The 13,532-nt window shown below is 50.2% G+C and overlaps 1 protein-coding gene across 6 annotated transcripts in view; it reads right to left on the bottom strand.

Annotated features, from left to right (window-relative positions):
• Positions 1 to 25: 25 nt before the first annotated feature.
• Positions 26 to 13,532, bottom strand: part of PTK2B (protein tyrosine kinase 2 beta) — a 124,221-nt gene continuing 110,714 nt past the window's right edge. For 2 of the 6 annotated variants that reach the window (XM_007097095.3, XM_007097096.3), the window contains exons 24-32: positions 13,179 to 13,244; positions 11,792 to 11,917; positions 6,613 to 6,759; positions 6,220 to 6,255; positions 5,824 to 5,848; positions 4,082 to 4,128; positions 3,268 to 3,405; positions 2,932 to 3,012; positions 26 to 1,016 (exon numbers count right to left, since the gene is read on the bottom strand). In XM_007097095.3, coding sequence (XP_007097157.1) covers positions 801 to 1,016; positions 2,932 to 3,012; positions 3,268 to 3,405; positions 4,082 to 4,128; positions 5,824 to 5,848; positions 6,220 to 6,255; positions 6,613 to 6,759; positions 11,792 to 11,917; positions 13,179 to 13,244 — 882 coding nt within the window. In that variant the 3' untranslated portion in view covers positions 26 to 800. The remainder of the gene's footprint in view (positions 1,017 to 2,931; positions 3,013 to 3,267; positions 3,406 to 4,081; positions 4,129 to 5,823; positions 5,849 to 6,219; positions 6,256 to 6,612; positions 6,760 to 11,791; positions 11,918 to 13,178; positions 13,245 to 13,532) is intronic. The other 4 variants (XM_007097097.3, XM_007097100.3, XM_007097098.3 and 1 more) reach the window with 3 other exon arrangements.

The following is a 13,532-nucleotide window of genomic DNA, read 5'->3' as shown; positions in this document are numbered from 1 at the left end:
GGGAAGGCGGTGGGGGAGGGGAAGAAAAGGAGAAGTAAGAAAAGAGGGAGAGAAGGAAGGGGCAGAGTCAGGGAAGGGAGAGAAAGGGCACAGGGAAGAGAGGCACAATCTTGTGGTCCAAGTCCTGTTTTGGCCTCATCTCTCCCCCTCTCCTTGACGCTTGGCGTGTCGTCAACACAGCGTCTTGTGCCCGGACTCCCAATAGCTTGTTCCTGGACTGTGTCCCAGGTCCCCCCTCAGGGGGGCACACGGCTGTCAGTCCAGACCACACTCACATTAAATAAATTCCAATATACACTGTACAAGGAAGCCAGGCCCGTCCCTCATCTCGCCAGCCGCCCACCCCCAAAGGAAAGCCCCTCCCCAATCCCTCTGCATCAGGGGACCCCCGTGAGCGGAAGAAGAAGGAATAGCTTGGTTCCACTGGTCCTGCCGTGTCCATGCATAAAGCCATCGTGGCCACTAGGGGCACCAGTGTGACCCCTCTCCCCCCCATGGTGGGGCCTGCGGGTGTGAGGAGGGAGTGGCCAGTGGCAGCAGGGCTCCCTCTGAGCCCTCTTTGTCACCCCCTGGCATCTGTAGCCCTGAGTCCCCTCTTTCCAGCTGCAGCCTGAGCAGCACAGTCTGGGGGTTGGGGTGGGGAGAGGGGGTCGTGCAAAGTGGCAAGGGGAGGACTCCCCTCAGCCTTCCCCCTGAGAAGACCCATGTGACCGAAGGCAAGGCAGGGGCCGGGGGTGGGGGCGGGGGAGGTACACTACAGGCAGGGGCAGAAGACGCAGGCAGGTGGTGCCAACCCTCCATCACTCTGCAGGCGGGTGGGCCAGATTGGCCAGAACCTTGGCCTGGTCTACGGCATCGAGCAGGTTCTTGGCGTCCACGGCCAGGGTGTGGGAGGCTGTGAGCATCTGCCGCTTGCACTCCTCACTCAGGGAGGTCACGGCGTTTTGCTGGGCCAGGCGCATCTTATTGATGAGCTCCGCCAGGTCCTTGTTGAGCAGCTTCTGGGTCCCCTCAATCTGTAAGAAAAGCGCACAGAGAGGCTGGGAGCCTGAGGGGCCACAAAGGTTAAGCCATGCACGCATCCCCTTTGGTGTTGGCTGAAGCAGTCCGAAGTTCGCTGGGGGGCAGGTCTGGCCCAGGCGTGGGCTGAGTCCAAGGTTGGCGTGGACGGACATTACAGATGCCCCAGCCCCCAGCCCACCTCGTGCTGGTCTGTATGATGCAGCCCTGCAGACCCTCCCTTCGCTTCAGCGTCCCCCATGCTGGCCCAAGGTTAGAGTGAATGGTCAGGGGACAAGGGCACTTAGTCATTTGTTAGCTGTCTACCGTCAAACCAAGAGACCGGGGATCGTGCTTTGAACCGTAGGGTTTTGTTTTCACTGCCATATCCCCAGAGCCTAGCACACTGCTGAGCACTACTCCACACGCAAGAGATATTTACCAAGTGAAATGAATGACCTGAGCCATCAGAGGGAAGGTAAGGAGCTCTCACATCAGAAGGGACAGCTCCAGCGGGGCTCCTCTATGGGCTGCTGCCGCCACCCAGAGGGAGGCCGGGAAATGACCAAACTCTCCTGTGTTGTCTTGTCTTGAACAGTCACAGGTAGTGGAGGCTGTGTTGCTGACCAATGCGAGATGGGGAATCAAACTACAGCCTGGCAGGGGGCCCGGGGTGCTCCTGAGCTCCGTGCTGGTTTCCAGACAGACAACCAACACATGTTGAGAGGCGGTATTGTTCGGCGTTCAACTACGTTCAGAGTTTCCTATGGCTGTGGTCCTAACCCAAGACAAACGGGGTGGCTTAAAACAGCACAGATTAGTTTCTTACGCTTCTGGAGGTCAGAAGGCTGAAATGTGCCCTACGGGGCCAAAGTCAAGGGGACAGCTGGGCTATGCCCCTTCTACGGGCTCTAGGGGAGAATCTGTTCCCTGCCTTTTCCAGCTTCTAAAGGCTGTTTCCCGCCTTGGCTTATGGATCTTTCCAGCAATGGCAATATTCCAATCTCTGCTTCTGTCATCCCATCTCCTTCTCTGACTCTCATAGGATGTCTGCATCTGCCAAACCTGTTACAAGGACTTACACTGCACCCACTTGGGTAATGCAGCATAATCTCCCCATGTCGAGACCCTTAAATTTTTTTAAAAAATGTTTTTATTTATTTATTTTTGAGAGAAAGAGAGTGGGGGAGGGGCAGAGAGAGAGAAGGAGACACAGAATCCCAAGCAGGCTCTGCGCTGTCAGCACAGAGCCCAATGCAAGGGCTCAAACACATGAACTGTGAGATCATGACCTGAGCTGAAATCAAGAGTCGGACGCTTAACCAACTGAGCCGCCCAGGTGCCCCTCAGGATCCTTAACTTACACCTACAAAATCCCTCTTGCCAGGTAAGGTGACATAGTCACAGTTCTGACGATTAGGCTGGGGACACCTTTAGGGGGCCATTATTCTGGCCACCCCAGGCACAGTCTAAGAATAGAACACCAAGCTTTTCATTTTGGTTTTCAGTAATTGTTTCTCACTTACAAAAAAAAAAAAAAAAAAAAAGGAAATTATTTAAATGATTAACTGAAGAAACCTTAACTATTTTGCTATTTTGATGATACATTCACTTCAGCCTTAGTGTGGTGGGTGATTAGATAAAGGATCACCAGAAGGGAAAAGGGAAAGGGAAGGTCTGTCCACCTGTGCACGCCCTCATGCAAAATTACCGCAACTCTGTAAGACTTAAATTAGGAGACTCCCCCTGGGAGCCTGGTCATGTCCCTGGGTGCAAACACAGCCCCCTAGTGGTCCTGCTCAGATTTGCTGTGTGGAGCCACATGTCCTGTGCGGGAGGCCCTGCAGATGGAAACGAGGCTGCCCACATGGTCCTTCTGAGTCTCCTGAGTGAAGCACAGCAGAGGACACAGTCTGGGATGAGGACACCCACCTCGGTCCGGGAGGATGACGGCAAGGAGGGCAGGAGATCATCCACACTCCCAATAAGCTTCCGCAGGGTCAAGCCCACGTTCTGCGAGAGAGAGGGAGGAGGGGGACTATCACTTCTTGCTTTTTGAGAAAGCTGTATTTCCCTGGGGAAGAGTCCTCCCGGGCTGGTATGTGCCCTCCGTGTCTACGGGGCACTAAATTCCCTCTGACCGCTCTGAGCTAAAGGGAGTCTTTCTGAGAAAGTCGCCTACTGGGCAGACGAGGGAGCTCGACGCCACCGCCCTTCCGCCCAGGGCCAGAATGAGCAGCCTCCGCCTGCCCCGTCCACGGCTCTCACCTTCACCACCACCACATAGCCCTCGGGAGGCAGCTGACAGAGCTCGTTCTTGAGATCCAGCACAGCCCGCACGAGCTCCATGACATTGAGGTACACCAGGTCGTCGGTCCGGTCCAGGTTGGCTGTGGGCTGGATGGACTGGGGGCGGGGGGAAGTAAGCGGCCAGAGGGGAGGGTCATGAGTCTGGAGGACACTGCTCTTCTTTCTTGCGCAGACGCTATTGATGCCAACGTGGCCGCCAGCCCAGTTTGAAAAGATTCTTCTCTGACATAACAGTGCCCTGTCCTGGGGATGCATCCCCTCCCTTCTGCTTTTAGGGGTTCTCAGATTAGAGTCTGCTAGGGAGTCTTAAAGCAAAAAAATACCACTGGCTGGCCTCACACCGGACCAACGAAACCATCACCCAGGTTTGGGGGCCAGGTGGCTCTCAAAGCTCCTTGGATGATTCTAATGGGCAGCCAAGGCTCACACCCACTGTTCTAGAAAGAGGAACATCAGCTACAGTAAGAACCGTGTGGGTGCGGGAAGCCAAGGGGGCAGCTTGAGAGAGGAAGGGGGTCCACACGTCCTGCTCTTAGGGCTGGGCCAGCGAGCCTTCCCGCACATCAGGGAGCGAGCACGGGAGGCAAGGAGACTGGGTTTCCCCTTGATTTTTCATGAGTTAGCTGTGTGGTCTTAGACAAGACACTTCTTTGCTCTGGGCCTCAGCTATGTGAGGATACAGGACTGGATTATTTCTGAAGTCTTCATAGCCTTGCGTCTTGTGGAACCCTGATTCAAACTCATCACCAGCTTCGGCAAAGCCAACACATACCTGAGCACCCAGCCGCGGTGGCTTCTGTGGGGGGCCCGTGAACTCCGCTGCAAGGAGGAGGGAGAGTGAGTGGGGGGGGGGGCGGGGAGGGTCTCGGCACCCTGGCCCTTCCCTTCATACCTGCTGCCAACCAAGCCAACCTCCTCTCTTCTGCTACCGGGAGCCCCAGGGAAACTAAGCCCAAAGGTGTTTCCAGGAGGGTGCCTGGGTAAATGGGCTCTGGTCCCCCTGGTCCTCCCATAGTCAAACACCACTGTCCATTTTATAGAAAGCAAAAGCCAAAGTTGCAGCAGAGGTGGAGTCCTCGCACAGACGTCCCAGCGCCTGCTGGACACACACTGGCCCCTGAGGAACAGCACACATGCTGGCCTTGATGGTCACGGGGAAGAAACTTCACTCTGTGAAGTAACAGGTGGCTGTGGAGCCCCTGACCTGGTGCCAGAGCAGCTCCTGGGGTAGACTTGTGAGGATTCCCTAATGGTCTGCTTTGAGTGTTTGGGGTTCAAGGAAGTGAAACGGCAGAAGACCCACACTATTCGAAGTTACTTGACCTTCCTATGCCTCGATTTCCTGTCCTTTGTAAAATGGGCGTAAGGACCTTTTTTTTTTTTTTAATGTTTATTTATTTATGTTTCTTGAGAGTGAGAGAGAGCGTGAGCAGGGGAGGGGCAGAGAGAGAGAGGGAGAGAATCCCAAGCAGGCCCTGTGCTGCCTGAGCAGAGCCGGATGCGGGGCTGGATCTCACAAACTGTGAGATCAAGATCTGAGATGAAACGGAGAGTTGGACGCTTGGGGCGCCTGGGTGGCTCAGCTGGTTAAGCATCTGATTTTTGGTTTCAACTCTGGTCAGGGTCTCACAGTTTATGAGTTTGATCCCTGTGTCGGGCTCTGTGCTGACAGTGCAGAGTCTGCTTGGGATTCTCTCTCCCTGTCTCTGTCCCTCCCCTGCTTTCTCTCTCTCTCTCTCTCACTCAAGATAAATAAATAAATATGAAAAAGTCAGCCACTTAACCGACTGAGCCAGCCTGGCGCCCTGCGTAACGATGAATCACGCCTATCTGATAGAGTTGCTGTGGGGTCAGAGCTAACATTTGCAAGCAATTTGGGCCTGCGCTTGGCTAGTGGTGAGTTTCCTGTGACTGTTGTCATTGTCACTGGTTGCTCATCACCATCACCATGATCATCAGCCTCACCCTCCCTAGGATGACAAAGATGAGCCTGGCTCACTGCTGACTCTTCCTGACCCCCCTTCAGCAGCAGCTTCTGGAAAGGCCCTGTGGGCTTAGCTGCCCCTGTCCCCTCTCTTCCATCCCTGGGGCCCTCTCTCTCTTTCATCCTAGGGGCCTAGGGAAGAGAGGCATCCGCTGGGAGAGGCGGGCAGAGCAACTTTACTATCCCTGCAGGCAGCCTCCAACACAGTGAGGGGGAGATAGGAAGAACCACTAACATCTCCAAATAAATGCAGAAGGAGATACACTGAAATGAGGGCTGAGGACCCCGGCAACAGAGGGAGACAAGAAGAGGCCTGGGCAGGGAGACAGTGGGGGCGGTAGATGGAGCTGAGACTAAATACCAAATCCCAGACGGGCCCTCTCTGCGCACTCTGAACTGAAACAGGCAGAGTTTCTTAAAATGGCAAGCAGATTCTGCTGCTGTCTGCAGTGGGCAGCGAGTGCGGATGGGGGCTCCACACAAGATGTCAAGCAGAAGTTCCTGCCAAAAGGAAGGGCGCAGACACTTACTATAGCCGGCCTCCTTCTCTGGGGTCTGGAAGGGAGGAGAGAGAACGTGTCACCAATGAGGTTCGTGGGACACCTCCCCCCCAACCTTGACCTGTTCCCCACGCCCTCAACTGTGTTCTTGGAGGTCATAGCTGCAGGGGGACACCGGCGAGCTCTTGTCCCAGGGGCCGGGAGGGCCCTATGGCAGAGGAAGGATGCACTGTGGGTGTCGATCAAGAGGGAGCTCAGGAATGGAGGTTCGTGGAGATCCAAGTAATGGGAGAAGTCAGGCTCCCCGAGGTGAGAGGCAAAAAGGGAATGGATGGGCAGGCAGGGGGCCTGGGGCTGGGGGTCCCGCTGTCTCCCTTGCCTTCCCAGGCCTTCGCTTTAAGGCAGAACCCTCTCCCGGTGACTTACCAGCGGGGACTTATCGTTCATGTACACCATGGGGTCCTGCAGAGGAGGAAACCAAAGCAAACAACTTCTTAGGATTCTAGAACTGAAAACCCCAAGGATGCATGGAGGGCATTCACTCTCATCATCCGGGGTGGCAAGAGGACACAGATGGACATGGTGGTGTGAACACGGCTCCCATTCAAGTGCCTTTATCAAATTGTGCTCAGCAGTGCTGCCGGTGGGGGCGGGAGGGGGGTGGGGGGTGGGGGGAGGGGGGAAGTTGGGGGGCCGAGGGGGCTGGAGGGCGGGGGGGGGGGAGAGGGGGCGGGGAGAAGGTGGGGGGCCGAGGGGGCGGGGAGGGGGGGCCGAGGGGGCGGGGGGGTCTCTCCCCCCCACGACTCAGTGGCTTCTCACCAAGGATTTCTCCTCCTGCCTCAGCCACTGGTAATCTTCCACCATCTCCTTCTGCTGTTTGTCCAGGATCTGCCGCATCTTGAGCCTCTCGGCCTCCCATAGCTGCTGGGCCTCTTCTCGACTGCTGGGTCGGATGAAGTCCTCCTCCTGAGAGGTCAGTGGGGAGAGAGGAGAGGACCCGGTGAGCCCGTGCCCAGGCCCAGGAAGGGCAATCCTCAGAAGAGCCTGTGGGAGTCACGAGCCTTGGCCTCGCCAGCTGCTTTCTCATTGGACAGTTCTTAAATCCGCAGCCGTATATGTACACAGTTATTGGATCCGTCAGCCCCGAGCACGTGCCCCTGCTGCAGTGTAACTTGGAGCCCGAGAGCACAGCACTGAACATGCATTGTATTTAAACAATGGCTCGATCTGCTGATACAATTTTATTTTCAAATTACAGCCTTAATGCTATTTTCTCAGTTGGCACTTGTCGTGGCTGCTGTCACTTAATAAATTAAAAAATGCAAAGCCAGTCTTATGGAAAGCCTTGGGTGCTTATCGTCACCCGAACACCGTGGCAGTAGGTCTGGAAGCCCTGAGGAGCTGTGGTGTGGCTGCAAAGCTACACCATACAAGGTACCATACAGGGTACAGGCTGAGGGAAGGGGCAACGGCCCGCGCCCGTGTGACCGCGTCTTTTTATGAAAACATACTCTTTACTATTTTTTAAACATTTATGTATTTACTTACTCATCTACTTATTTATTTATTTTGAGAGAGAAGGAGAGACAGAGTGGGGGAGGGGCAGAGAGAGAGAATCCCAAGCAGGCTCCATGCTATCAGTGCAGAGCCCTACTGGGAGCTTGATCTCATGAACCGTGAAATTATGACCCGAGGCCAAAATCAAGAGTTGGACACTCAACTGACTGAGCCACCCAGGCGCCCCCAAAATGTACTCTTTTTTTAAGCTAGTAGCTTGGGTTATTTAGCCAAAGGCTAAAAGAAATGTATGAACTAAAAAAAAGTGGAGAACAAAATTTAAAGAAATATGGATCTATAGATATGCAATAAATGCTTCCTTTCCCTGGCTTCATCAATCTAATCTCCGTCTTAACTTGTTTAAAGGGCTTCGGAGCAATAGTTTTACCTGCTATTTCTTAAACAGAAGGTATTACAAGGGCACCTGGGGAGCTTAGCTGGTTAAGCTACTGACTCTGGGTTTTGGTTTGGGTCATGATCTCAAGGGTTGTGAGTTCTCTCTCTCTCTCTCTCTCTCTCTCTCTCTCTCTCACTTGAGATTCTCTCTCCCCCTCTCTCTGCCCCTCCTCTGCTCATGCTGTCTCGGTCTGTCTCAAAACAAATAAGTAAACTTAAAAAAAACCCCATTTTAAACAGGAGGTGTTACATGTTTTCTTAGTACTTCTTTTCCCTTAATCTTCCCCAGGGTTCATTTACATCTTTTGCTTTTTTCTGCTGTACATGATTACCTTGGCCTCTTGGACTCATGAGTGCTATATGTCATTTTTTCGATTGCATAAAGCCCAGGGTGTGCTTTGTCAGGGGCAGGACCTTTCTATGGCATTCAGACCAGCAGCCTCCTCAGATCCTTGCTTTTAAAGTGGCCATTTTACATACAAGTCACTTGCATAAATTGCTAAAAATTATTCTCTATCTACTTTAGCAAGCCATAATCTCTGCCAAGCCTCTAAAAAAGATTTTTCCAACCAAACCCTCTAAAATGCACTTGAATATAACAACACAGTTTCAAATTAGTTATATTTCCTAGTGCTCACTGAGTTTCAATCACGGCTCTCAATTTCTAACAATACTTCTCCCCCACCCCCACCCCCACTCTGCTGCAAGTTACATTTCTTGCTGAAATATTCTTTGTTTGTTAATCCATTCAACAACTACTTATTATGCAACTACTATGTGGCAGGCATAGGGCTGGGTGCTGGGAGGGCAGTGGTAGTAGAATATGCAATGTCCCTGTTCTCATAGGGAGAACTAAGGAATAGTTAGCCAGGACTTTCTCAACCTCAGTACCATTAACATTTGGGACCAGATAATTTTTTTTTCTTGTAGGGGGGCATAGAGAGGCAGACAGAGAGACAGAGGTGAGAGAGAGAGAGAGAGACAGAGAGAGAGAGAGAGAGAGAGGCGGTGGGGGGGGGGGGGGGGAGAGGGGCAGAGAGAGAGAGAGAGATCTCTCTTAAGAAGGCTTCACAATCAGCCGGAGCCTGATGTGAAGCTCGATCCCATGACCTTTGGGATCATGACCTGAGCCAAAATCAAGAGTCGGATGCTCAACTGACTGAGCCATCTAGGCGCCCCAAGATAATTATTTATTGAGGAAGATTTCCTGTAAATTGTAGGTTGCTCACCAGCAATTCCACCCACTAGATACCTTTGGCATCTCCCCAGTTGTAACAAAAATGCCTCCAGACATCTCCAAATGTCCCCTCTGAGGTAAGATCACCTCAGCTGGAGGCTATTGAGTTAGACTTTATTTTAAGACAAGTTTCAGGACATAAGAGTATTTTATAATCATAGAATTGATAAAACAAGTAAGATTTATTTCAGAGGCTGATGCTCCAGAATGAGGGTATTTGAAGGTTATAAATACCCGTGGTTAAATGTCAACACCTGCGAACACAATGGTATGGCTGCCCCAGGCTATTGGCAAATAGTAACACAGGAGCTAAGTGTAAAATATTGTGACTGTCAATCTAGGAATCTCAAGGTAAGACGAGGCTAGACTGAGAGAGACTAAATGCTGGTAGAAGAAGTTAGTAATCAAGAAAGCACTGTGTAGTTTTGTAAGCATTAAAAGAAAATTCCCAATACTCAAATACCTAGGGTGCCCCAAGTCTGATCACCATCTCATCAGATATTTTAACATGTATTGGAAATTTTTTTCCTATGACTTAAAATTGCATAATAAAACTCAAGGTGAACATTAGATTTTTAACAATTAATCACGTTAGGGCTTACTTGCCTACACGGTACCTCAGATATTCCTATCAGGTAATGGATACTTACATTGCTGGTCACTTTTAAAAGGAATCGGGTTCTGGTGGTACCTTAAAGTGACTCTCGCAAAGCTGTGAGTCCTTCCGTATTTTGGCTACCTGCCTCCCATCTTGCCAGTCTTATTTCCATATCCAAATGCATCCTTCTATGTTCTAGCCAAACAGCTCCCGCACTTGCCCTGTGGCTTCACATCACTCAGTCTTGGCTCCTACTGATTGATGACTCTTTCATCCCCCATATCCCAGTTTCTTCCTGTCCAAATCTTCCCCATCCTTCAAGGCCCACCTGAAAAAAAAGAAGCTGGAAGCTGTTCTTCTCTTTGATCTCCCACTGCACCTTTGCGTTACCTCTGTGCGCCACTCCCAGCTTTATGGCTTGCATCACAGGTAAGTGTGCATGCACCCGCCCTATTCCTTCTGGCCGCCTGGAAGCTCACTGAGGGCTGAAGTCTCTCGTTCTCCCTTCAGCACCTAGGACAGTGCCTGGCTAACCGGTCCTGCACAAAGTAGTAGTTTATTGAATTTTATTATTAATTTAAACCTCAATTGTGGTTTAATCCTTCAAGAGAAGGATTGCTGCCATCCTGACCCTGGTGTGGAATTCTAGATTCCCAGATGAGTAAGGCAATAGAGTCAGTCAGGACAAAAAATAGTTTTTGTGGGAAAACCGTCTCTGATTTTTGTTAAATGCTTTCAAATGCTTGATGGGAAGCCTGTTATACCTTTCCAGCATTTTACCTGAAAGAGGTTTTCTCAGTCTTTTAGATGTATACCATAAAATGGATTTTGTATTTTTTAGTTTTTTTGTTGTTTACTGAAAGAAATGTTCATTATATTCTTTTAGGCAGACATTCCTTATGGCAAATACTTCCAAATCCCTGACACAAAGGCCTTTTTTTTTCCTGCTGCACGGTCTGTCTTTATGGAACTGAACAAAGTTCTTATGGTGAAGCAGGGATTAGATAAAGGCAGTGCCACCCTGGAAACGTGCAAAGTAGTTTTTTCTGAAAGGACACACTTTAAAGCAAAATTCGCTAAAACTCAACTATAAATAGAGTCAAGGACAGGAAGGTGGAGGAACTGAACATTCTAAATTACAGTGCATGCTTAAAACTTCAGTTTTATTATTGTTAAGTATATGTTAAGATATAAATTGGTTAAATTAACATAAAAGGGGAAAGTGAGCGAGGTCAGGGGAAATTTTAGTCCACAATAGATCTTGCTGCCTAGAATTCTAAGTTATCTTATGCATTTAAAAATTTCCCTAATTTGAGAATAATAGTACAGAACATGTCAACATACTTTCCTCTATTTTTCAAATCTATTGGAATAAACATGTAGTTTTCCCAAAAAACTTTCAGAGTCAAGTATACTGAGCCTGAAGTATCACTCTTGCATACAGAGATAGAACTAAAATAATGCATTTGGTTTGTTTTGTCACATATCAAGACCCAGTTTAGTAAAGTATATCAAATATTCATGCCAGCTGACCATGGCTCCATTGAAGGAGAAGATGGGTGCTGAGAAGGGGCAAGTGGGTGTCACTTTTATATGCAAAGCTGCTTTTTTTTTTTTTTTTTTTTTTTTGCGAGACTTGGCAATCAGAAGCCAGTCCACAAGACCTCACTGGCAGTTATAACAAAGACATGACTGGGAAGGGTGGCTTAGCCCCACACTAACCCCCAAGCTCCTTCCCACACAACAGCAACTTTTACAAAAGCAGCAGAAGTAGAGCCACAAGGAAGCCTTTCCATTGACTGAGGAGAGATTTAGCAACCTAAGCAATCATGTAGGAAGGGCAGAACTGGGTAGAGCCTCCTGGATCTCTGGCACCATCAGGTTTGGTTGCCATCTGCCCACAAACCTCCACACCACCCCAGGGCTCAGGAAAGGGGAGATTTGACACGATTGCCACAGCACCAGAGTATGGACAGGGGCAGGTCCAGGCCAGCTGGGTGTCCTTGAGAGCAGAGCCGGGTTTGGCCCCCAGCTTCCAGTGTGTTTGAAAAAGAGAGGGCATCACAGAGCCCCTTGGTGGGCTGGCTGGTGCATTAAAGCATGGAGGGCACCTCCTGACCCTGAGGATGTAGGGTTTCTGGTGGCCCAGACGCCTCCCTCTAGCAGCCTCCTCAGTTCGGGTTAGGACCCAGCATGCAGAGCCCTCTTACCCGCATGCTGTGGCGCTTGAAGACATTGTGCCGATGGAGAGGTGGGGTGTGCAGCGAGTTTACAGGAGATGGATACTCCATAGGGCTGGTGAGCGTAGGTGAGCTGGCACACAGACCCTCAGGGACCTATTCAGGAGAAGCAAAGAAGCACCAGGCACAAGGACAAGGCAAGAAGGTGGACGATTAGCTGCTACAAACATGAGCACAGAGAAACATTAATGGACACCATTGGAGAAATAGGACTTGCTCTTCAGGAGCTAATAAAGAATGTGGTGTAGGCACTTCGTTGGTCTTGTGATAGGGCAACACACGTGGCTCTTGCCTAGCGTCTGCACCACCGCTGTGGCCTCTTTTTCATCTAGCATCCAACCACCATGATGCTCTGCATACCATGGGGTCCACCTATGTTACTGACCTACTGAGTCCATGTCTCTGCCTTTAGGACTCTTCAGAAAAGAGCTCTGTTTCATAGTCATGTTGCAAACTGAGAGATATGATTAGCCCACAGAAATGTGTGTGTGTGTGTGTGTGTGTGTGTGTGTGTGTGTGTTTAATCATTATTTTAAACATCACACAAAAAGGTATGATGCTTTTTAGGAATATTGCTTCTGTCTTCTGCATCAAGATTTTTTTTCTTTACAGGACAAAAATGTATCTGCTAGTTCTTGGTTAGCCTTGTTTTGGTACTGGACCATTTCCTTGAGAAATATAGGACCATGGGGCAGCACATTTCTGTAAGGAGTACCAGGTAAATAGATATCGTTTCCATTGGTTGAGATGCTCCATTGTTGAGCAGTGACTCTGAGCTGAGGGATGTAAGAGAAGAAAAGAGATGTGCTTTGGCTCCCTATGACTGAGATGCAGGACTGAGACACAAGACAGACATTTTCAGACAGGGACCAACAGCTTGGGAAGATCCCATGTTTGGTGATGATGGAGGTGTGAGGAAAGCTCAGATGGAGACTGATTCTGCCCACCTGGGTTCTGCTCAGGGCCTCTGAGGGGAGCCCCAGGGAACAACTCCATTCCCTGGGGAATACCAACTGTCCCCAACTGCCTGAAATTCCTTCTCAGAAAGCTTTCTTCAGGGTAGGGGGCCGAAGAGGCCTTCAGCATACAGAGGTAGCTGTAGCCAGGCACACAGAGCAACAAACACTATGCACAGAGGTAAGTCTTAGCTGAGGACAGCCTGGTAGAATTGCATTTTGATATCTGGCACTCTGAGTTCAAATTCTCTTGTGGGTACCAAAGAAGAGTCAGTGCAGGCCATCTCCTAATAACCCAAGCAGGTAACGGCTACTCCTCAAAGGCACAAGAATGGAATTTCAGGATGGCTTGAGATAAGAAATGGCCCCAAACTTTCCCGGCCCTCTGGTTACATGTTTACCTGGAACTGCAGCTTGGGAGCCAGAAGGTTGGTTTGTGGAGGGGGTCTATACTTGGGCCGGCTGGGCTGGAGAGAAATCACAAAGATGAGTCAGTCCATGGCTCTCTCCCTGAGTGACCATGCTCATCAAAGGGAATACTAGATTGGACACAGGTCAGGCTTATTCAGAATGAAGGAGACATGAGGGGCAAAATTATCATTAAAACCATTTGCATTCACTTATTGAGCACACACTATATGCTGAGTGATAAGAAGGTACAAAGAAACCAGTCTTCCTGTCCTCCTGGGGGCCATCACTAATTGAAGGGTTTACCAATCTCTGTTGTGTAGCTTCTTTAGATATGGGAATACCTG

This window comes from Panthera tigris, chromosome B1 (assembly GCF_018350195.1).
Source record: "Panthera tigris isolate Pti1 chromosome B1, P.tigris_Pti1_mat1.1, whole genome shotgun sequence".
Classification (NCBI taxonomy): Eukaryota; Metazoa; Chordata; class Mammalia; order Carnivora; family Felidae; genus Panthera; species Panthera tigris.
The sequence above is the reverse complement of the archived record's forward strand: the minus strand, read 5'-3'. Positions and strand labels throughout refer to the sequence as shown.